Genomic DNA, 23,343 nt, shown 5'->3' on the forward strand with positions numbered 1-23,343 from the left:
AGAGAGAGATGGAGCAGCCCCCCCCCCCCCCCCCCCCCCACACACACACCGGAGTGTTGGACACAGGCTCCCTCTCTCTCTGGAGGTTTCCACTAGAAGGAAGAATTAGAATGCCCTCAGTCTGCTGGTCAGTTGGTCTTTTCATATTCATCTCTCTCTCTTTCACTTACTGTCTCATGTGCACACATGGCCTTGAATAGATCCCACGGACTGGCATTTGGAGGCAGATTGTCAGATGCCAGGGCAGGAAGGACAGAGCTGAAGTCGCTCTGTGTGCCTGGGATCCCAAGATGGTCTCCCCTTCGGGAGTGATCCCCAAGGGCTCGGGGCCAGCTCCAAAGCACCACCGAGTTGCTGGGCCAGCGAGGCCAGCTTGAGGGGAGGGAGGGCGTCCAGCCCAGAGACTGCTCACTTACACAAAGAACCCTTTCAGAGTTATTGGCTGGCAAGGCACCTCTCAGACTTTTTTTTTTTTTTTTTTTTCTTCTTTAGGGCTTGTGCACTGCATACAAATCAGGCAGCCTCACCGGGCTGTCACACAAACTGGCCCCAGTCACCAAGAAAGTGACACAGAATAAGGGCTCCTCTAGCCAGGCTGTCAGCGTCCAGGCATCATGGTAGTAGACTCCCAGATCCCTAACTGGCGGCCCCACACAAGTGGGGCTCCAGCACCCCTTTAGCAGAAGCAGAGCCATTTCAGTCTGGTGTCCATCAGAGAAACAGTTTCAAGTAGACCAACACGACAGGTTCCCGAGAGCACGCTGCTTAGCATTCCTGGCTGGTAGTGAGGAAAAACGGAAAAGGCAGGGATTCATGGCCAGGGGTAGTGTTCTGGGGTAAAGGAGAATGAGATAGTCATGTCACTCTTGTGTAAAAACAAACAAATCGACCTATCAGCTCCGGCCAAATTCCAAACTGCATGTGAGAGAGACAGTAAGTGAAAGAGATAGAGAGAATAGGAATATGACAGACTGACGAACCAACCAGCTGGGGAATTCTAATTCTTCTCTCTACAACTGCTAGAGGAGCTGAGGGTCCTAGCCCCCTTATTTCATGTTCACCCACCCCACATTCCTCTAGATATAAAGGTGATTCCCACTGGAAGCATGTGCAGATAGAACTGCATCTAAAACCATGTATCAAGAGCAGGCTGGGGGCTGGGAGATCTCACTCCTGGAGAGGCGCACGTAATGCAAAAGGAACGCAGCACCCAGGAACCTGGGTGTCAGCCAACCCACCCATCGGTCGTTTGATGACTCGTGGAGAAGCCAGTGGTGTGAGCTCCAGGCTAGGTCCCTGTTGTCCCAAATGCTGCACGCCCTTCCACTTCTAAGGGTAAGAGCCTGGCCTTTTGCTCAAGGATGGGGTGGGCTGAGGATGGTCACAACAGCAACTAAGAGACAAAATTCAAGCCCACATTTTCGTTAGGGGTCCTCCAAGTCTCCCTCAGAAACTCCTTAGATCAGACAAATGAACTCACCTTATCAGGCCAGTACTGGATGATGAACTGAGGCCATACCAACTGGAAGTAAGAAAACCCAAGCTATAGCTGAAACTGGCAGCATAAAATTGAAAACAATTCACAAGTTGTGCGAGGCAGCTTGACGGCCACAGATGCTGATCCACAAAGAGACTGAACAACAGATAAAGAAGGCTGGGAAAGAGAAGGCAGTGCCAACATGGCACTGCTGTATAGGCCATGGAACAGCTACAAAAAGAAACAGCAGAAAAGGGCACAACAGGTTTCAAGCCAAACTGAACAGATTAAAAACAGAGAAAAAGTTCCAAGCTGAGTGTGTTTCTTAAATTCAGTTAGAAATGCCCTAGGGTAAGTATAGAAAGTGTGTTCCCATCTTGTTCACTCTCTCTAAACTATAAGGTCTTCTCTGAATCAGTGACCTGCTCCCTAAGGGGTCCTAGAATAGTCTCAGGAGAATAGCCCTAAGCCATGTGACTATTTTTAAAAACAATTTATTTAATTAATTTATTTTTGGCTGCATTGGGTCTTCGTTGCTGTGCGCAGGCTTTCTCTAGTTGGGGCGAGCAGGGGCTACTCTTCGTTGAGGTGCGTGGGTTTCTCACTGCGGTGGCTTCCTCGTTGCGGAGCATGGGCCCTAGATGCATGGGGCTCCAGTAGTTGCCGCACGGGGGCCCTAGAGTGCGTGGGCTTCAGTAGTTGTGGCGCACGGGCTCAGTAGTTGTGGCTCGCGGGCTCTAGAGCACAGGCTCAGTAGTTGTGGCACACAGGCTTAGTTGCCCTGCGGCACGTGCGATATTCCCAGACCAGGGTTCGAACCCGAGTCCCCTGCATTGGCAGGCGGATTCTTAACCACTGCGCCACCAGGGAAGCCCCATGCGACTATTTTTTTTTTTTTTTTTTTTTTTTTTTTAACAAAATCTGTGATACATCCATGGTCAAGGAAAGTGGAGTCACAACAGGAAGAATCATCTTCCCTCAAGGCAAAAGGGAAAGAAAGTCAATAGCAAAGCTGGGGATGGACCCAGGTGGCCAGGCTCCCAGTCAGACTCTCCACACAGCTGTTTGCTTCAATCTCCCCCCTGAGTGTTTTAAATTAAGAGCCTGTTGATGGAACTGTTTGTTCTTTAGTCATGCAAAATTTAGGGACTACAGCTAATAGAGATAAGGACCCTGGACAGAAGCTCTGGGCTCCTCTCACCGCCCAGCCAGGCACCACCGACCCACCGCGCTATAGCTCCTCTGGAGCTCAGTGGGATAATTATTGCTGCCTTTAAATTTACCCAGCTCTCCATAAAGCAAGGTAATGGGGCGCCCTTTACTACTGCTAGTGGTGATTGTCCTAACATTCTTTAATTAGAGTTGGCATAGCCACTTTCAAAGCATTTCATCTTACAGTCGTGGTGTTCCCAATTTCAGGCTCAACGGCCCTCACTCCCTTTGGAGAAAATGCACTTTGGCAAATTTGAAAACGACAGGCGCATGTACCCATGAGCACAGATAATCGTATGTGTGTACCTATACTCGCTCTTCTGCTCACTCTTCACATCCACAACTGCCAAGAACCCATGAGCCTTGATGATACCTCCATAAAGCTCTTGCTCATAAATCTGTCAGCAAGGGGCTAGGATTTTAAAAACTGAGGACTGGCAAAACCTTATGATCACTAGGATCCTCCTTAAATTTCCCAGTATTTTTTTAAAAAAAGCTGATCTTTTTTTTTTTTTTTTTTAATTACAAGGTTCTGGGTATTCTTTTTTTTTTTTTAAATTTTATTTATTTTTTATTTGGTTGCACCAGGTCTTAGTTGTGGAAGGCAGGCTCCTTAGTTGCGGCACATGGGCTCCTTAGTTGTGGCATGAGCATTCTTAGTAGCGGCATGCATGTGGGATCTAGTTCCCTGACCAGGGATCGAACCTGGGCCCCCTACACCGGGAGCACGGAGTCTTATCCACTGCGCCACCAGGGAAGTCCCAAAGGCTGGTTATTTTTCACCTATCTTTTCATAGGTTTATGGAGTAGGGCTAGGGCTATTGATACACCATTAGGGAGGCCTGAACTCCTATTCATTTGGGTCAAAGAATAGTCCTCTTTCCTCTGAAATAATTAACTCACCACTGTGATCTAGGTGTTGGGCACAAGATGGGAAGGGCCTCTGCTTTCATGGGGTGTGCAAGTAAACGAGAGTTTCAGATGATGGTAAATCAAATAAGAAAATAAAACCAAGGGATGTGACTATGATTGGTGGGGCTACTAAAGTAGTCTAAAAGACAGGGTAGTCATGGAAAGTCCCAAGAGACCTGCTCAAGAAGGAGCCAACCACCTGAAGATGTGGGGGAAGAACATTCCAGACAGAGGAGAGAGCAGAGGCCCTAATGGGGAGAACCAGCTTAGAGTATTCCAAAAGAAAGAAGAGCAGCATAGCTGAAGGGTAGCGGGTAAGCAGGAAGATGATAAAACACGAGGGCACAGGAGCAGGCAAGGCATGATCGCTTAGGGCCTGTGGTCCACGGTACACCATTTGGTCGTTATTTGAATTACGAGGGGAAGAACACTGGAGCATTCTAAGCAAATCAGTAACATGATCTGATATAGTGTCACAAAGATGGCTTTGGAGAATAGATTTAGAGGGAAAGAGTAAACATCTACGTCTTGAATCCTTTAATTTCTGGTTTTGAGTAAATGTTCTGTGATATAGGATGTTAACATAATAGTAAGTTGGGTGAAGACCATATCCTACAGTCTGAGTATGTTCAACCTGTCTCTGAGTCTAAAATTATCTCAAAACTAACTGTTAAAAATAGTGAGAAACACCTTATATATTAAATGAAGAACTGAAAGGTCTAAATTAGGTGCAATACCAAGAGCAGAGAGGGAAAAATAAAAGAAATAAAAAGATTTTCTCAGTAAAAAATATTTCCCTTCTATACTAGTTTCCTTATTTTAAAAACTGAGGACTGGCAAAACCTTATGATCACTAGAATCCTCCTTAAATTTCCCAGTATTTTTTAAAAAAAGCCCCCCCTTTTTTTTTTTTTTAATTACAAGGTTCTGGGTATTTTTAAAAAAAATTTTATTTATCTTTTATTTGGTTGCACCAGGTCTGTTACTTATTAGAAAGTAACAGCTGCTACTACTACTATTACTATTAGCTAAGACTGACTGATTTTCCTTACTTGCTTCTAGTCTAATAATACCACAAAATAATTAATTAATCCCACTTCACACATGAAGAATCTGAAGCTTAAAGAAGCAACTTACATACCCAGCACATATTATACACAGTAGGCAAGAGAGAACACCATGATCTGAACCCAGGTTTCTCTGATTCCAGAATACTTTCATAACCTCCACTACGGTATAACGCCCACTAACATGTATGTATGAATGCATGCATACATGCATTCACCTATACTTTCTCTCTCTCTCTCCCTCCCTCTGTCATGTAGGACTCAGTTTGGGGGAAAAAAGTGTTTGGGCTTTCACTAACCAAAACATGAATAAATTTATAAAACCTCTGTGTATGTGTGTTTACCTGCAGGCATGGACTCTGGGTTAAGGATCCAATTTGTGCTGGAGATACTCGAAAAGCCACTTGCTCATAACTCTGACTCCCGCATCTGCCTTTGTATCTGCTGGGCTCTGATCTTTAGGCCTTTCTTAATCTCCAATGAGTGGGAAGCTCAACATTTCTGTGACTTAGTTACAGTTGAGCCAAATTTTGTAGCAGTGCCAAGAGGTACCTCTAATATTACTGGTAAATGCTTAGATGTTCCAAGATCTTTGGGATTAAAATCAACAGGCCATGTAAAGAGTGAGAAAATGATCAAGAAAAGGAATCAAGGCCGATTTCTTGAGCTTCTCTGGTCCACGTGCCCCCTTCCCTCGGCTCACGTGATGTTTCCTAACCGTTGCACTGACTGAGGGAACCCTCTCTCCCTTTCCAACGGAAAGACCCAACGGCCATACTGCCGACACCTGGCTCCTCTCCTCTGCCCCTCACAAGCCCAGGTACACAGAGGCTGTACCTGCTAGAGGTTAAGAGGAAGAGAAAGGGGAGGGTACATCTTAAGTGGCACATTGTAGCATCACAGTGGTTTAATATTTGAACGCTGAAGAGATTTGAGCTCTGTCACTGCAGTGAGCTGGACGAGCCCCACACAGATACTTTAGCCCACGCCCCCATCCCCAAACCTGTAAATGTTACCCTATTTGGAAAAAGGGTCTTTGCAGATTCAACTAAGGATCCTGCAATGACATCACCCTTGATTGACCAGGTGGGCCCTAAATCCAATGGCAAGTGTCCTTTATAAGTCAAAGAGGAGACAGAAAAGGAGGAGTCAACATGCCCAAGGAGATGGATGTGATGCAGCCACAAATCAAGGAATGGGACAGTCACCAGGAGCTGGAATAGGCCAAAAAAAGGCGAGGCACAAATTCTCCCCTAGGGCCCTTGGAGGGAGGATGGCCCTACCAGATTTTGCACTTTTCGCCTCCAGAACTGCGAGAGAATACATTTCTGATGTTTTAAACCACCAAATATGTGGTAATTTGTTATGACAGCCTTAGGAAACTGATACAGTCACTTACTAGTTCTGTGATCCTGAGAAAGCATCTTAAATTCATCTGCCAAATGGGGACTCTAATGGTACCCACCTCACAGAGCTGTTGTGATGATTAATGTGGGTACCGATCAATGCCCCAGGAAATGTTGCTGTTAACATCATTATTGTTAACGCTGTACAAAGGCAGTTAAAGGGAAGAATAAACCACAGGGCCTGTAATGGGCTCGTGCACCTGAAGAGTACATTGCCAAGGCTTTTGGTTGGACCTCTCTGGGCTGTTTGACCATACAGATGATTGTGGCTAGAATGGGCACCAACTGTCTATTCCAAAAGAGGCGGCAGTTGGGGTGTTGGGAGGTTTCTCCCTTTACTCAGGCCTGGCAGCCCGAAAAGAAACGGTAAGCCCCAGGAAACCAGCCTCAGAGAAGAGGAAGAGGCCCTTCCATTCTATAGCCCTTTGCCATTCTTATTTAAGCACCTTTTCTTTTCTGAGGTCTTCTACAAATTGCTCTGGATGGGACCCAGAGGGAGAGTGCTTTTTTTGTCCACTTCCTTCCGACTTCCTTAGAGAGCAGAGTTCTTCGGGGAAAAGGACAGTGGGTTTTGAGGCGCTAGGAAGAGTGGGTTAAGTCTAGAACAGTTGTGTCGCCTTGAAGCATCAGGCTCAAGGAATAAAATCCATTCCCTTTATGACCGTGGGTAGTAATGGCATGGTCACAGGCTCACTTGAGGATCATAGGCACACACACACACACACACACAATGTGTTCATTGCCTTAGGTAGGAGAAGGTGGCTTTTTCCATATAGACCATTTCTTATGTTTTGTCACTACTAATTCACCAATCAACTGACGTCTTTCCCTTTGTGGAGGTCAATTTCCATCCTATTTTTCTTTTTCTTTCCTATTTTCCAAATCGCTTTTCCTCCTTTGCTTTTTGTTCTTTTCTTAGTTGAAACAGCAGCATAAAGAGTATATAAACAGATAAGGTCCTTGAGTAGGGCTTGGCAGCCGAAAAGTACTGCAAATAGGAACTAGAGTTTCAGGGGGTACATGTGTGATCTTCCTGCCGCGGATGGACCCACCTTGAGGGGGCCAAAAGCCTACTGGAGGCAAGGTAGCACCCTGCTCACTCCTGGCAAACCCTGCGAGGCATTATGGACATCTAGTGGCTGCTGAGGATAATGCCTCAGCGGTGCATGTCAGGCTGAGGAATGGTCTACCCCGGGCTTTACTAGGCACCCAGTTATCCTGGGTCCCCTTAGCCAGTCCCCTCTGGATGACCATTTCTTCCACTTCTTCCCCCCCAAATTTTTTTAACGCTTTCTTTTGTGGGGGGGCCACGCTGCGCAGCTTGAGGGATCTTAGCTCCCCGACCAGGGATTGAACCCGGGCCCTCGGCAGTGAGAGCACGGAGCCCTCGCCACTGGACCGCCAGGGAATTCCCTCCAGTTCTTATTAGGGGTCCAGAGTCACTCAGAATGGCTCTATCAAAGACCCATCGTTAACCCAGCCCAGCAAAGTATAACGATAGCACCTGCATACAAGAGCACAGAAGGCAGGCATCTGGAAATATCTTCAAGCCCCAGGTTTAAATGCCAATTAGCCACATACTGTCATTTGACTGAGGGGCTGAGCTCAGAAGGGACAGAGGCTCTGATGTTAATTAGTAGTGTGCCTCCAGGTAAGTCACTATGCCTCTCTGAACTTCATTAATGACATCTGTAAAATGAGAGGTTAAGTCCAGATGATCTCCAAGGTCCCTTTTAGCTTTAGCACTCTGTGATCTGCAGGCCTTTTTAGTAGCTGGGAAAACAGTCTGCTCTGCTCGGGCACTGTGGATTTCTTGATTCAACTGAAGGAATCATTTGCTTCTCAACTTTGTGGTGCGTTACCAAGACTTGGCTACAACCCCAAAGGATCAACCTTCTTCACAAAGCTTCACATCTGAGGAGGGGTGGGAATTGTGGACGATGAGAGCTGGAAGGAACTTTCTAGTCCATTCCCTTAGAGCTGTCTTAATTTAAAATTTGTCACATGTCTAATCAGTGGCAGAAAAGGGACTAGAACTCAGGTATCCCAATCTTAGTGCAGGTAAGAAGCGCTTGACACAGCCTTGCCAGATCACTGGCTGGCTTCTTCAACTCTGCTTTATCGCAGCAGTCTTTCTGTGGGAAACCACAAGTGAAAACACTCTCAAACCCAGGGTTTCTTCCTTCTCTCCTCTCCAAGTTTAAGCCTTCTCCTTCTTTTTTATTCCCTGGTGGCACCACTCCAAATCAAGGAAGCAGTCAGAACCAGGGGCTGTGAGGAGCAACAGACAGATGGCTAGATGATACTCGAGTGACAGGATTAAAGGCTTCAGTGCCACTTTCGGTTCAAAAGGGCTGTGTGTGCTGCCATGGTCCCACAGCCTCCTTGGTCCAGCTGATGGTTTCTATGACGCTCCCTCAGCCTAGCTGGCCTACAGAGGGCAAAGTCGCCCTATCTAGAACTCCATGAGCTGCATGAAGCTTGGGCGATGTCACTCACAAATATTTACCATGAGACCACCCCATTACTAAGTACCGGTTTGATCCTACCCTTCCATCCACCTACACAACATTTGCTGGGCCTGGAGCTGAACAGATGGGTTCTGAGTTTGCCCACACCAGCCAGGCAGGCCCCTCTTCTGCTTGAGGGGGGAGGGGCAGCCATACTCCAGGGTGCCATCCAGACCCTGGCCGGGGTCTCTCTGGAACCCTACCAGGTCAATGCCAGCTGTGGCAAGGAGAGAACTTCTCAACAGCGCGTGTTCAATTCTCCTCCACAGATCCCTGTCAGGCTAGACTCACGCCTGGGTGTAAGACGGGTGTGTCCTGCTTGAAGCTGATGATGTGTAAATGGGGCTTAGTCAAGAAGGGAAAATAGAGCCCAGGTGGAACTCAACCTCCACTTCTCTCTTTCTTTGATTAGTAATTGTGAGTCAAACAAGTTAAATAGAGGATCTATTTTCTCAGCCCCTCCTCTCCCACCCTTCATCCTAGTATATTCCATATACCCTTCCCTGAAGTGTTTTATGCAGGCTGTTCCCCTACCTTGTCTCCGCCATGTACCCTATGGAGGGAGAGTGAACATACTGGACATCTTCGTGGCAGTGATGAAAACACTGGACTCAGGGTCTGAAGACTGGATTGAGATGCTGCCTCTGTTGCTTTCTGGGTGGATGACCTTGAACGTGTTATTCGCCTGCCAGAGCTCAGTACCTCCATCCGTAAAATGGAGACAACTATGGCAACTGTGTCACTGGGTAAAGGCAGGTTAAACGAGAACAGACCTATCCACCCATCCATCCAGCCACCCTTGGCATAGTGGAGAGCATACAGTAGACAAACATCCCAGTAAACGACTGTTGAAGTAAATGAATGAAACCTGAGTTCTTACTGACTGGGAGAAAATTCTGGAGAATCACTTTTACTGTCCAAGTTCCTATACATCTGAGCTCTGCCAGAGTTCAAGGCCTGGCTCTACCGCTCACCATGTGGTCTTAGGTAACATATTAACTACTAATGTTGTTATTATTTGACTGCAAATGCGTAATAAAAAAGTTGGTAAACGACAGGGAATCCAAATTGCCTACAATGGAGCTGTTTCCATTCCATCCACAGACTTCAAAACTTCCCTGGCATGTTTAAGGAGGTTTCAGATTACTGGACAACAGACAATATTGAGATAAGGGTGTGGCAGAATCCAGAGAGCTGAGAGATCCAGGCCGGGACCTCCTCTTCTCTTTAAGCAAGAGCCCACGGAAAGGTGATGGGCAAGCAAGCTTGCCAAGGCAGAGGCAGGCGGGGCACAGGGAAAGGAGCCTGGAGGTAGCCCCTGAAAAGAAGCAACACTAAACCAGTGCCATATTCTACCAGCTGGCTTCCCAGGGCTTAGCCACAGTTGGCCCCCGCTGCACCAGGCAGAGAAAGAGGAGTCATTTTCCCCGGTGGGAAAACTCTGAACAAGTCCTGTTCTCGCTCCTACACTGGTCCATCAAACGCCCGGGGGTCGCCTCTCACCGGAAGTAGGGGCAGGATGCTACGCAGTTCTTCCCAGGGACTCCCAGAAACAAAGAAGAGCTGGTGGAGCTCATGGGGCAGAAGCTTTAAGACCCACTCCCCTCCAATCTCCGGGCGCACGGAGGGGAAAGGGCGCGGAGCTGCGAAGAGTGAGAAGCCGCGGCTCCGGCTGCTGACTGAACGGGTTGTGCCCTGGCTGCTGGGAGTTCACCTCAATCCTTTCAGCTGGTTGTCGCGCTGTCCCAGGTTGTAACTCCCCTAGCTCCCCGCACTTGGTCTTTCCTTCCACTGTTTGCCTCACCCGCAACCCTCATTAAGAAAACTATCAGTGAAAGCCCTAGTTAAAGCCGACGACGGGTGAGGAAATTTGCGAGGGAAGGGGCAGGACGAACAGGCACATGTGCAGCAGCGCCCCGGCCGCCCCCGCGTCCTCCAGTGCAGCTCAGAACTCCGAGCGTGCAGCCCGGGCCGAGCGGCCGGTCGCCCCGTCCGCAGTCGCCGGGGGTGAGGATGACGTGGTCCGGGCGGGAGGCCCGCCAACTGCAGCAGCCCCGCCGAGGGCCGCCGCGCGTCCGGCTCCCCAGGCCTTGAGCCCAGCGCGCCCAGAGCCCGAGGGTGCCCGGCGCCGGGCGGGGGAAGGGGCGGGGGCCGGCGCGGTCCCTCCGCAGCAGCAGCCCCGCGCCGCTCCAGCCTATCAGCGGCCACCCGGCGGCTCCCTGCGATCGGACCAAAATAGCTGCGCACGCCTTCGACTTGCGCGCGGCCCCCCACTTGACGCTCACTCCTGTTCCCTCGCCCGGCCCGCTCCCCGCGTCTAGAGGGGGCGGGGAGGAAGCGGCCGGGGAGGGGGGGTGGGGCTGGGGGAGAGAGGAAGGAAGAAGGAAGGGAGGGAGGAAGGAAGGAAGGAAGGGAGGAAGGGAGGAAGGGAGAAAGGGAGGGAGGAAGGAAGGGAGGGAGGGAGGAAGGGAGGGAGGAAGGGAGGAAGGGAGGAAGTCGCACGGAGGCGCACAGCTCGGGGTTGCGCGGCGCGGGCCGGCGCGGCGCTGGAAGGCGCCGGCGTTAACCCCTCGAGGGCAGGCAGCGGAGGGGGAGCGGTGTTAAAACATAGGAGCACTGCATCACGCTAATCTTCTCCTCAGAACAGTATGCGTCAGCAGTACATTCACGTTCTGACTGAAGGACAAAAGGATGAGAGAGCAGTCTGCGTGGCTGCTGCCTGCAACACCGCGAGCCCGGCGCGAGGAGGAGACGGTGGGCGCCGCGCACAGGGGCCCCGCTGCTGCTGCTGCCGCCGCCGCCGCTGCTAGCGAGTGGGGACCATGTTCCCGGGCTCCGGAGCGTTCCCCGCAGCCGCGACCCCCGCTGCTCACGCCGCCGCCAGTGCCGGGGCCGCTGCAGCAGTCCGCGGGCAGCTCAGCCGCTGAAGGCGCCGGGGGCCGGAGCCCTGAACTCGCTCCCTCCGCACAAAGCCAGACCCGGTGGCGCGCCGGGGACCCGGCTGCGGCGGGCGATTCCGCGCCTCCGGGGGCTGCAGCCGCCCCCGGACTCCCCGAAGGGGCCTGCGGTGCGGGGCGACCCGGCCGCCGCGCGCTCCTCTGGCCGGCGGACCAGGTCCCGGCGCTGCCTCCACGCCGCTGCCCCTCGGGGGGCTGGACGGATTACTGCTCCTCGCACCAGCAGCCGGCGGACTGGGAAACTGAGCCCAGTTTTGGTCTTTTTAACCCTTAAGAGAAGAGACGAGGAGAGAAGGGGGTGTGTGTCGGAGGGCGGGGTGGGGGGCGAAGGACCGGCGAACACCTCCTCTTAACTCTCGCAGCACCGCGAGCGAACGACTGCATCAGCTGCCTCGGGCCGGGAGCGGCCGACACAAGGAGAGGGGGCAGCGCGGCGGCAGCGAGCGCGGCCTGGGAGGCTGCGGGGCGCCCCCTCACTCCCCGCCGGGTGGCAGCCCCGGAGCGGGCGCGGGGCGCCGGAGGCACACTCCGGCGATGAAGCGGCTTCCCCCTCGGCTGGTGCGAGTCGGGGCCAGGGTCCAAGGACAAAGCCGGGAAGCGCTGGTGGCGCCCCGCCTCGGGCTGAGGGGGGGGCATGCACCTGCATAGCCCGCCGGGCTTCGGCTCTCCCGGCGCGCCTCAACTCCGCGGCTCCGCTAGCCGGCTCCGGATTTACTAGAAGCCATTTTGTCTCCCCCACCCCACCCCTCCCCTCCCCTCCCCTCTGCCCTCCCCGCCCCCTCTACTTCCCCCTTTTGTTAATTAAAACTAAGAAGTGAGAATGGGAACGAGGTGGCCAGCTCCGGCGGCGAACGCTTAAGGACACCGCGCCAGTTCTTCCCTTCCTTCCTTCCGAGGTAGGTGAGAGCGAATGACTGGGTGGGGATGGTCGCAAAGGGGGAGAGAAAGTCCCAGCTTTCGGAGGGCTGGCCTCGAGGAGGGGGGCTGGTAGACGAGGGGCCACTCTTTAGTTTGGCATGATTTTTTTTTTCCGGCCGATCTGCTCCGTCTCTCTAATCGCCCCCTCCCCACCTCCTTCTCCAGATGGAAAGAGGAGCTCCTAGCTCACTTAAGCCGGGGTAGGGCTGGTTCTCCTTTCCGAGCCAAAATCCCAGGCGATGGTGAATTATGAACGTGCCACACCATGAAGCTCTTGTGGCAGGTAACTGTGCACCACACCTGGAATGCCGTCCTGCACCCCGTCGTCTACCTCACGGCGCAAGTGTGGATTCTGTGTGCAGCCATCGCTGCTGCCGCCTCCGCCGGGCCCCAGAACTGCCCGTCTGTCTGCTCGTGCAGTAACCAGTTCAGCAAGGTGGTGTGCACCCGCCGGGGCCTCTCCGAGGTCCCTCAGGGTATTCCTTCCAACACCCGGTACCTCAACCTCATGGAAAACAACATCCAGATGATCCAGGCCGACACCTTCCGCCACCTCCACCACCTGGAGGTCCTGCAGCTGGGCAGGAACTCCATCCGGCAGATCGAGGTGGGGGCCTTCAACGGCCTGGCCAGCCTCAACACCCTGGAGCTGTTTGACAACTGGCTGACAGTCATTCCGAGCGGGGCCTTTGAATACCTGTCCAAGCTGCGGGAGCTCTGGCTGCGCAACAACCCCATAGAAAGCATCCCCTCTTACGCCTTCAACCGGGTGCCCTCCCTCATGCGCCTGGACTTGGGGGAGCTCAAGAAGCTAGAGTACATCTCTGAGGGGGCCTTTGAGGGACTGTTCAACCTCAAGTACCTGAACTTGGGCATGTGCAACATTAAAGATATGCCCAACCTCACTCCCCTGGTGGGGCTGGAGGAGCTGGAGATGTCAGGAAACCACTTCCCTGAGATCAGGCCTGGCTCCTTCCATGGCCTGAGCTCCCTCAAGAAGCTGTGGGTCATGAACTCACAGGTCAGCTTGATTGAGCGGAATGCTTTTGATGGGCTGGCCTCCCTCGTGGAACTCAACTTGGCCCACAATAACCTCTCTTCTTTGCCCCATGACCTCTTCACCCCACTGAGGTACCTGGTGGAGTTGCACCTACACCACAATCCTTGGAACTGTGATTGTGACATTCTGTGGCTCGCCTGGTGGCTTCGAGAGTACATACCCACCAATTCCACCTGCTGTGGCCGCTGTCATGCTCCCTTGCACATGCGAGGCCGCTACCTGGTGGAGGTGGACCAGGCCTCCTTCCAGTGCTCTGCCCCCTTCATCATGGATGCACCTCGGGACCTCAATATCTCTGAGGGTCGGATGGCAGAACTTAAGTGTCGGACTCCCCCCATGTCCTCCGTGAAGTGGGTGCTGCCCAATGGGACAGTGCTCAGCCACGCCTCCCGCCACCCACGGATCTCTGTCCTCAACGACGGCACCTTGAACTTTTCCCATGTGCTGCTCTCAGACACTGGGGTATACACATGCATGGTGACCAATGTGGCGGGCAACTCCAACGCCTCGGCCTACCTCAACGTGAGCACGGCCGAGCTCAACACCTCCAACTACAGCTTCTTCACCACTGTCACAGTGGAGACCACTGAGATCTCGCCTGAGGATACAACACGAAAGTACAAGCCCGTTCCTACTACGTCCGCTGGTTACCAGCCGGCATATACCACCTCTACCACGGTGCTCATTCAGACCACCCGTGTGCCCAAGCAGGTGGCGGTAACCGCGACGGACACCAATGATAAGATGCAGACCAGCCTGGATGAAGTCATGAAGACCACTAAGATCATCATTGGCTGCTTCGTGGCAGTGACTCTGCTAGCTGCTGCCATGTTGATTGTCTTCTATAAACTTCGCAAGCGGCACCAGCAGAGGAGTACAGTCACAGCTGCCCGGACTGTTGAGATTATCCAGGTGGATGAAGACATCCCGGCGGCGGCATCTGCAGCAGCAACAGCAGCTCCATCCGGTGTATCAGGTGAGGGGGCAGTCGTGCTGCCCACAATTCATGACCATATTAACTACAACACCTACAAACCAGCACATGGGGCCCACTGGACAGAAAACAGTCTGGGGAACTCTCTGCACCCCACAGTCACCACTATCTCTGAACCTTATATCATTCAGACCCATACCAAGGACAAGGTACAGGAAACTCAAATATGACTCCCCCTCCCCAAACTTATAAAATGCAATAGAATGCACACACACACAAAAGACAGCAACTTTTGTACAGAGTGGGGAGAGACTTTTTCTTGTATATGCTTATATATTAAATCTATGGGCTGGTAAAAGAAACAGATTATATTAAAATTTAAAAAGAAAAATCAAAACAAAACTATTTTCTAACTTGTAAGTTCTATTTAAAGGGGGTGGGGGACCTTGGGAATGTTGTGGGATAGAAGCCACAAGTCAGTCTGCTGTGCTGCCAGGAGGGATTTCTGGTATAGGGTTGAAACTGCTAAGATAAAACAAACTAAAACACCAACCAATATCCCTAAAGAGTTAGTAGGGTGTGGGCTGCTGAGGGGTGGACTGAACTGTCATTTTTTAGAAGATGCTTCATAGGACACAGGAATACCCATTTCTCTAGACATCTTTCTTAGGCTGAGAGCTGTCTTTGCAGATTTATCTTATTTAAACAAAGAATACAAACAAACGAAAAAAAGCACTAAGAATCTGTACTGTGCTTAAAATGTTGAGAGGCAATAATTTTTTCTTCAGAGGCCAAGGGATAGATCTGTAAAATGTATTTGAAACAGGAAAACCACCAAAATTCAACTGAAACCTTAAAGGGACTGAGTATGTGCATCCCTGTGCACAAGTCTTCTTGGTTTGTGCAGTGGGACACAGCGTGACCCGCCTGACAGAGGGCTTCGGGAAGGAGCAGAGAAGGAAGGGAGCTGGCATAAGCTGTCAGTCAAACGCTTTCACATTGCACCAGATTCCTGCAGTTGGGCTTAACCCTCTGTGCAAGGCATGTATCTATTCAGGGCTTCCCAGGAGAAGGAGGTGGCCCCTGGCGGGGCGTGGGGGGGGGGGCGTGGTACCAAAGGGGGATGGGAAAGGAGAGCAGAGACAGAGAGAAGGTATTCGCAGGAGGCCATAACTCAGCATTGTGCCATGTCCACCTGTTGTTCCCGGTATCTGACAAATGATTGTAGACAGTGGTGCATTTGATGACTTTTTTTTTTAAAGGGTTGGTTTAAGGTGGAGAAGGGGGGAGAGGCTGGGAGTGGGAAGCTTTGGGGAGTGGAAGCTTTTCTCATGCTTGTGATTTGGTGACTATTCTAAATGCTGATTCATTAGGGATTATTACTGCTGATGTCAACTGGTTGTGGTGACGGGGAGGGGGCAGAACATGAGTAGAGAAGAAAGAGGAGAGACAGAAAGGGCACAGGCTCATTTAAAGTGAAGAAGCCTTTCCTCACCAGGATGGTTCACAAAAAAGATGTGAAATCCACAGTTAAAACAAAGTGATACACACAGAATGAGTGCGGCATGGAGTCCTGTTGAATGTATGTAGCACAATGGGGGAAATGCTTCCCTCTCCCAGGGCTACCTCAGGAGGAGGGGGAAGAGAAAGGGCGGGCGTGGGTGGGGAAGGCAGAGATCTCTGTTATTCTGGTCCATTTAATGATGTAACTTCTTTCATTTATTATTTTAGCTTTAAAAGGAAATAAAGGGTTCAGATTTGAAAGGGGGTGGGGTGTGTGTGGGGGGGAAATGCCACTGATTGTAATGTGAGAAAAGTGTATTTTTGTATTTTAATAAATATTGTTCAATTTTTAATTCAGTGTCCCCAAAGGGTTAAATCGAGTAAGACCCTGAACCTATAGCTTCTTATGAGCACTGACCACATAATTTCTATTTAAAGAAAAAAAGGGGAGGGGAGGACAATCTTCCATTTCTTTAAAGTATGGGAACACGCTAAAGCTGTCAACCACTTTTCCTCAGCTTTAATAAAAGCACCCGGATACTAGTGCACCGTTCACAAGCTAAGTGTGTTAGTCCCTGGCTCTGTTGGGGGGGGGGAGGGTAGAACCGAATTCCCTGTGCCCTGGAAAAGCGGAGGAAATGGGTCAGCCTCAGCTCCTGGGACCCGGCCAGGAGTTAAATGCCACCTCAGCAGAAGCTGCTGGTCAGGCAGCACCAGCTCGACACGGGGACCCCGAGGGAGCTGGATTTAAGAGCGCTGCAATAATGTCGTTGTGCTTAAAGATCCCACAGGCAGTGTTGCTTCTGTTCTCTGGGTGCTGAGTAGTCAGTCAAACGTGTCTTGGCGGTGGTGGGTATCGGTCTCCTGATGTGTAGCCGAGGGACGTGGTCCAGGCAGGCTGCCTGAACTGGGACCCTGCGTCTCTTCAGCACTAGTATTTATACGAGTGCAGGGAATCGGGACTGAGTGGGTGTGATCTCCCTGGCGCTGAACACAGAGAGAGGCAGGCAGCACTTTGCAGCAGTTGGCTAAGAAGGGGCCAATTCTTAATCCTCCTCTGTGTGTGTGTGTGTGTGTGTGTGTGTGTATTTTACATACACAAAATTTCTTCTGGGTGTCAGTGTTTGTGGCAGTGTGTATGCATGGGCTCACACTTTTAGAAACTGCCATTTGTGTCTCTAGGCTACAATGATATGTGCCCTCCGCCTGCCCTTTAGTACCCTAACCCCAATAAAAAAAGAGAAAACTGCAGCCGAGAAAAGGGTGGGACTTGGCGAGGACCAGTTGAAAAATGCAAGAAGTCACCCCCTTTCCTAGTGCCGTAAGACACAGCTCAGGCTGTTTAGAACAGCTTCCTGGGTACACATTCCGAGGCAACTGTGAAGGAAGGAGCTGCTTCAGAAGTAGAGGATGTGGAGCCCATTTCCTTACACACCTCCTCTTTTTGACAGCTATCTGGGCAGCCAGGGAACTATGCAGTAGCTGTGGAATGACAAAGGCTCCGGGTTGAACAAAGATCTGAGGGGAGAGGTGAAGAAATGGGCCTAAAACATTCCTGGGGAAGAACCAATGCACTTGTCCTGCGGGTGGGGCATATTCAGGTCTTGGAATCTGAGGGAGAAGTGCTTTCCAGAAGGAACCTCGAAGGAGCTGGGGGGACAGAATATGGTTCCTGGTTATGAGTGTCCTTAGAGCTGCAAGGGGAGTTCTTTTCCCCACTGGGCCTACTCCCTGACCTGGGCACCGGTTCAGCATTTAGAGCGGCAACTCTCCTCTGCCGCGATGTCGGGTACAGCCTCCTTTGTAGCAGGCACTTGGGACAACTTTTCAGAGAGGAGTCCCATGAGCACCGAAAGTGCAGCCTTTAATGCTGGGCGGGTGACTCATCCTCGGCCTGGCCGAGCTGTAGGGTTTGTTACCTGAGAACCGGAACATGGCTTGGCAGCTCTTCGGGAGGGGAGTCATAGCAACACGTTACAGGGAAAAGACTGCTGCTGATTATATGGAGTTAGAGTTTTCAGTACAGAATTTTTGAAAGGCCATGAAAAACCATGTAGTCTAATCCCTTCACATTTTACAGTCAAGGAAACCGAGCCCCAGAGAAACTGAAAGATACAGTCCAAGGTCACACTGCTAATTAGTGGAAGAGCTGGGACTGAAACCCAGGTCTCTTGACTACCCAAACCAATGTGCTTTCTCATTAAGGCTCTTACTGGCTCTCAAGAACATCTCTTCTTTCCTGGTCAATAAGCAGTGAAAATGGGACCTTCCTATAGCTATTGCTGTGTTCTTTCTCTTCTCCCTCCTCTTAGAGCTGTCCAATCTCCTTCCGAACCAGCTCTACTGCCCTCCGGGGCCTGAGCAGAATTTGGACCACAGGGGCCCCAGAGGTGGCCCAAGGGCCAAGTGTGCTGACTAAGGAGTTGGATTCTCAGGACTATACATAACAGCTCCCTGATTCTTAGGTTCAATGGCAGACAGAAACCACGCGATCCCACAGAGGGCAACGGCTGCTAGGGAAAAGGTGAAGTAGACAAGGCAGGGTGCTGCTCACAGTGGGAACGATGGCTTGGCCTTCTCCCAACCTTAGCCTTGGAAGCTTTTCAGAGTAAAGGATTGACAGAGATCTTAGAGCACCTCTCAAGAGCAACTTCTCCACAGCCGAGTGCTTTCTGCTTATTTGGCCGAACAATGAGACTATTTGGGGGAGGCGGGGGGCTCTTTAACTCCTCTCCATTGCATCTACCCTAGCCCCAGCTCTAAAATCATGATCTGGTCGTCACTCCCACAATTTGTTCTAGGGCCTTTTATCACTCTTTGCTTTAAAGCTGCATTCTACTGTCAGTGAAGGTAGAGCAGACAGGCTAGTTTCTAAGGCCTAGGGACATCAGCTCTGTCATGGCTGTTAACATGTACTATAGCCGGCAACTTTTGGGGATGGGGGGCTGGTGGGGGGAGGGCAGCAGCCTAGTAAAGAGTCCCTTGAAGACAATGCCTATTAATGGGGAAGAGATCCAGAGTCCATGCTGTTAATGGTGGAGATGGGTAGAGATTAAGAGAAGGCTAAGTGGGCCTTACTCAGCCCAGGCTACAGGGGGCCAGAGCCCACAATTAAGGCTTCAACATTTTACTGCAACAAAGCAGCAGGGGCTTAAAATTAGAGAAGAAAAAGAGAGAGAACATTTATATCCAAACATATGTCTGATTTTATCTCCTCTGCTGGCACTCAGCACTCCGCGCCATCGGCTAATGCAGGCACTGTTCACGCCATTTCTAAATCCTGCCTCAGCTAAACTGCAAGGCAGCTTTTGGCTCAAAGCACCTCTCTTGGTCTCCGTCCATTCAGAAAGCACCCTTTTCCCTGGAGGGGGGAAGAATGGTTTGGGTAGTGCATTAAGGTTGTTTCCATCTTTGCTTTAAATTGAGATGAAGCAAATTGCTTCTTGGAGCAGGGGTAAAGGCTTCAGGAACCTTCAGTGAAATATACATATCTGCAAAGCAATAATAGCATAGTGCTTACAAGTACGGACCCTGAAGCCAGTCTTCCTGGGTTGAATCCCAGCTCTATCACTTACTAGTTATGTGACTTTGGACAAATACTCCTTTCCCTCATCTGGAAAATGGGCATAATATTGGTATCTACCTCACTACTCCGTAGTTGTGGTAGGAATTGAAATTTGACGATAAGGGGACAGACCAATTGACTAGCCCCCATCACCACCTCTATTCTTGAACCTCATCCATGTCCAAAGAGAGAACATGCCTACTGAGCTACTCTAAGGAGGAGGGATGGGCTTCCCTGGTGGCGCAGTGGTTGAGAGTCCGCCTGCTGATGCAGGGGACGAGGGATCGTGCCCTGGTCCGGGAAGATCCCACGTGCCGTGGAGCGGCTGGGCCCGTGAGCCATGGCCGCTGAGCCTGCGCGTCCGGAGCCTGTGCTCCGCAACGGGAGAGGCCACAGCAGTGAGAGGCCCGCGTACCACAAAAAAAAAAAAAAAAGAGGAGGGATAATTATCCAGAAGTCCTGGGCAGCACGACAGCACCATCTACAAGCCCAAACACTGTGGGAAAGATGGTGCACTTTTCTTCCCAGGAAAACACTGCCTTGTGTTCTGTTCTTTAATCTAGCTCTTTAGATGGCCCAAGGCACTGTCTTAGCCCAGGAACGTTTTACCTTTTCTTATGGCGGGTCAGGAGAAAGGAAAGATGCTGCTGCTGGAGGTGCGCAAGCTGAGGGCTGGGACAGGAAGCACCTACTAAAAGTCCTGGTCCTTTACCAGGAGGGTGAGCTTCCCAGTGTCTCGTAACCTCACCCTGTTTCCTTATCAGGGTGCTTTACCAAGGGAGGTGGGCCCCACGGAGGCACCAGGAAGGAGAAAGGAGCACAGAGAGGGCTGCTGGGGCTTCAAAGCAGTATTGGAGGGCTTGAAGGAAAGAAAGGCAGGAAAAAGCACCATAATTTGAGCAAGTGAGAGCAGGATGGAGCTATATGGCAGATGCACAGGCTAAGGGGCTGCAATGCAGTTAGGGAGGAAAACCAGGGAGATTCCTCTGCCCTAGCAAGCAGAAGGCTGGCTGGACCCTGGACGGGGGGAGGGCCGGTAGTGTGATATTCATGGCACGGAACAGACCAGAAGAAAAGCAGGGAGATCAACTTTCCAAGAGAAGCCTAAGAAAAAAATGCATTTGATTTCCTAATGAGAGGCTAGAATTAGATTTTAGGATGATCACAGGTTTCATCCTCTGGAACATGCCAGCTTTGCTGTCAGTACTTGGGCCAAACCACCTGCCCACGACAGTCCTGTTCACTGTTCCCAATGCTGGAGGCTGTCCACTGCTTGGCGAGGGTGGGGGTGGGGGCAACCCCGCCCTCAGGGCTGTAATCAAATTCTGGTCCTGAAGGGCTCCCTCAGGGCCTCCCTCATTTCTGTGAAGGCACAGTCATGGGGCAAGAGGAGAGGAGAGGGTGCAGCTCACTGTTTATCCACGAAAAGAGTGTTATTCCAGAGGGAGAGTGTTATATAAATCATGATTTTCCCATAAAAATAATGACGACTGTTGAGTTCAGTGCACATGGACCCTGGCAGTGAGTCAGAAAGGTCAGGCCTGGGCCCGTGGGGACGAGCCCTCGGAGAGGCTCTCCTGGCAAAGGAAGTTAAGCGTTTGAGAGGATGGCACTGTCTTCTCTAGCTTATCCTGGTAAAGACTCTTAAACCTACAGAAGGGAGGCACTGAGATGAGAGGCTACTCTAATGCCAGGTGTGGGGATTGGATGGGCCAAAGTAGTACTTGGCCTTCCGGGTTCATCCATTCTGTGTGCCTAGGAACAATACTAGAGCAATTACTGAAGTTTAGATTAATTACTAAATACCAAAGGAACAGCCCTGCATCTACCTGCTTCTTTCATATCCACCCACCCTCTTATACCTCTCATTAATAAAAAGCACACCCCCCCACCCCGGTTAATTCTATCAGATTTCCCCCCCATAATTCCCATTGGTGTACAACCGTCTGCCATGATAGGACCTAGGATATCCCCGCAAGATCCTTCCATTCTAGAAGCCTGATGGCTCTCTCTTCCTTCGAACAGTTCTGCTTCCTCTCCCAAGGCAAGTCCTTAACCTGTAGTCCCTTACATTTCTTTAATAAGGTCTCAACCCTGGTTTCCCTGTCTGTGGAGGTGCTCATTTAGTCACCAGATAAGCCAGTGTACCCGCTCAATGAGTCAGCAAGGATGAGGGAGAGGCGCTTTCACACACTAAACTGTTCTCGGTGCAAAGTTTGGTTTCCTGGCCTCCGGCTACTTCTTCCCAGGCTCCAAGGCCCTACCCACTCACCCAGGTTCATTAAGAACTGTTGAAGCAGGTCCTCCCACTCAGGTTCCACCCTGGAGGTGAACTGAATGAGCTGTAGGCAGTTCCCTGGATAGTGCTGCTGTGTTCCAGAAATGGAGGCCAGGCCTCATACTAACGGCCTATTCCCGCAGCCCACCAGCTGCAGTGGATACAGTCATAATCTATTACCACTGCAAGACGACTTAATTTCTGGACTTAAAGGAAGTCGGATAATACTTTATCCTATTAGCGTCTGCCTGTGTGAATTGACAATGGCTTCCTCTGACATGACAGCATATTCTTCCAATTCATCTCTTAAGGGGATGAATTGGGGAAGTCTGGAGTAAGATAGGAGGGAGGGCCCAGGAAGAGACTGCTCAAGGAACCAGGGGAAGGGAAGACAATCTTTAAATTAGGACTGGGGAGAGGAGACTTAGAGGGGTACGGCAAGACTGAGATAGCTCAAAACATGTTTGCATTTCATTTTGTTTCCCTTGTGAGGGAAGTGACTGCAACTGCTGGATGTGTTGTATGCTTGTGTATGAGGAAAAAAAGGTTCTGAAGCCGCAGAGAAGTACCAACACAAGAGAATAAGGACTTGGCCTAGTCCACGTGCCTGTGGTTTCAGCTCATTGGTCTGCAGGGTAGCTTTCCCTTTCCTTAATTCCTCTTCCACCGTCCTGTTTTAAGGCCACGTCTGCTCTGGCCAGTGAGTGGTATCATGTCAGCTGAGGGCAGCTCCACAGTGTGTTCTCGCTGCTGGTTGACCTTGGGATGGCAATGGTCACTGAGGACAGAATGATGGTTTACAGCTTCTAACTTCAGTGAAGGGAGTTTCCAAGTTAATTCAGAAAATCTAGGTGAACCCTCTCATTTTATTTGTGAGGAAAATGAAGCCCAGGGGGCTGTGACTGCCAGTGCCCGCTAGCTGGTGATGCAGAGACCCGGTCTCTGGGTTCTCAGCCCAGCACCGCCCAGGGCCACTGTGACTTACAACTCCAGGGGGTGCCACTGACAGAAGCTGCAAAGTGATTAGTGCCCCCTGGCGCCTGCAATTTGGTGCAGTCCCTTGCCCTCTGCTTCCAGGGAGGGAGGGAAAGAAGGGAAAGGCCTTTCAGGCCAGTACTTTATCTGTGCTTAATGCTGTCAGCCAGATGGTGCCCATTCCTGACTTCACTCAAACAGCTAGAGCTGAGAAATCAGGCAACTTTTCCTTTCTCTTCAACCATGAGTGTTCCAGGGCATGGGAGTTCTGATGGCCGCGCAAACAGCTAACAAATGAGAAGGAGCACATGTGGCTGAGGCCGCCCTCCCCATCCCTATAAAAGTGAAGAGCTATAATAAAACAGGTGTCCCTGTGAAAGGAAGTTTTGCGGAAGCTCAATCATGTCAGAGGTCCGTTCAAGGTCAAGTGGACCACTGGAGAAGCAGGGACGTCTAGAGTTCTGCTTCTACCTTCCCTGGTACTGTAAGCAAGGAGACCCTCACAGGGAAAGCTCAGGCAGCCCAGGCTGACTCGGGGCCTGCAGCTAGTTAAACGTCTCCTCTTCCCC

General features: G+C 51.0%; 2 protein-coding genes across 2 annotated transcripts in view; one reads left to right on the top strand and one right to left on the bottom strand.

The window, feature by feature from the left end:
- The window catches only part of SND1 (staphylococcal nuclease and tudor domain containing 1), a 424,132-nt gene that overhangs the window by 47,688 nt on the left and 353,101 nt on the right, over positions 1 to 23,343 (bottom strand). The window lies entirely within an intron of this gene.
- LRRC4 (leucine rich repeat containing 4) lies at positions 11,900 to 16,519 on the top strand. The gene is made up of 2 exons (XM_059074212.2): positions 11,900 to 12,437; positions 12,625 to 16,519. The coding sequence occupies exon 2, from the start codon at positions 12,725 to 12,727 to the stop codon at positions 14,681 to 14,683; it is 1,959 nt and encodes a 652-aa protein (XP_058930195.1). The 5' UTR covers positions 11,900 to 12,437; positions 12,625 to 12,724; the 3' UTR covers positions 14,684 to 16,519.

Source organism: Kogia breviceps, chromosome 9 (assembly GCF_026419965.1).
Source record: "Kogia breviceps isolate mKogBre1 chromosome 9, mKogBre1 haplotype 1, whole genome shotgun sequence".
Classification (NCBI taxonomy): Eukaryota; Metazoa; Chordata; class Mammalia; order Artiodactyla; family Physeteridae; genus Kogia; species Kogia breviceps.

Bases quoted from the DNA above. Each gene is read 5' to 3' on its own strand.
- LRRC4 (XM_059074212.2), top strand. From the start codon at position 12,725: ATGAAGCTCTTGTGGCAGGTAACTGTGCACCACACCTGGAATGCCGTC.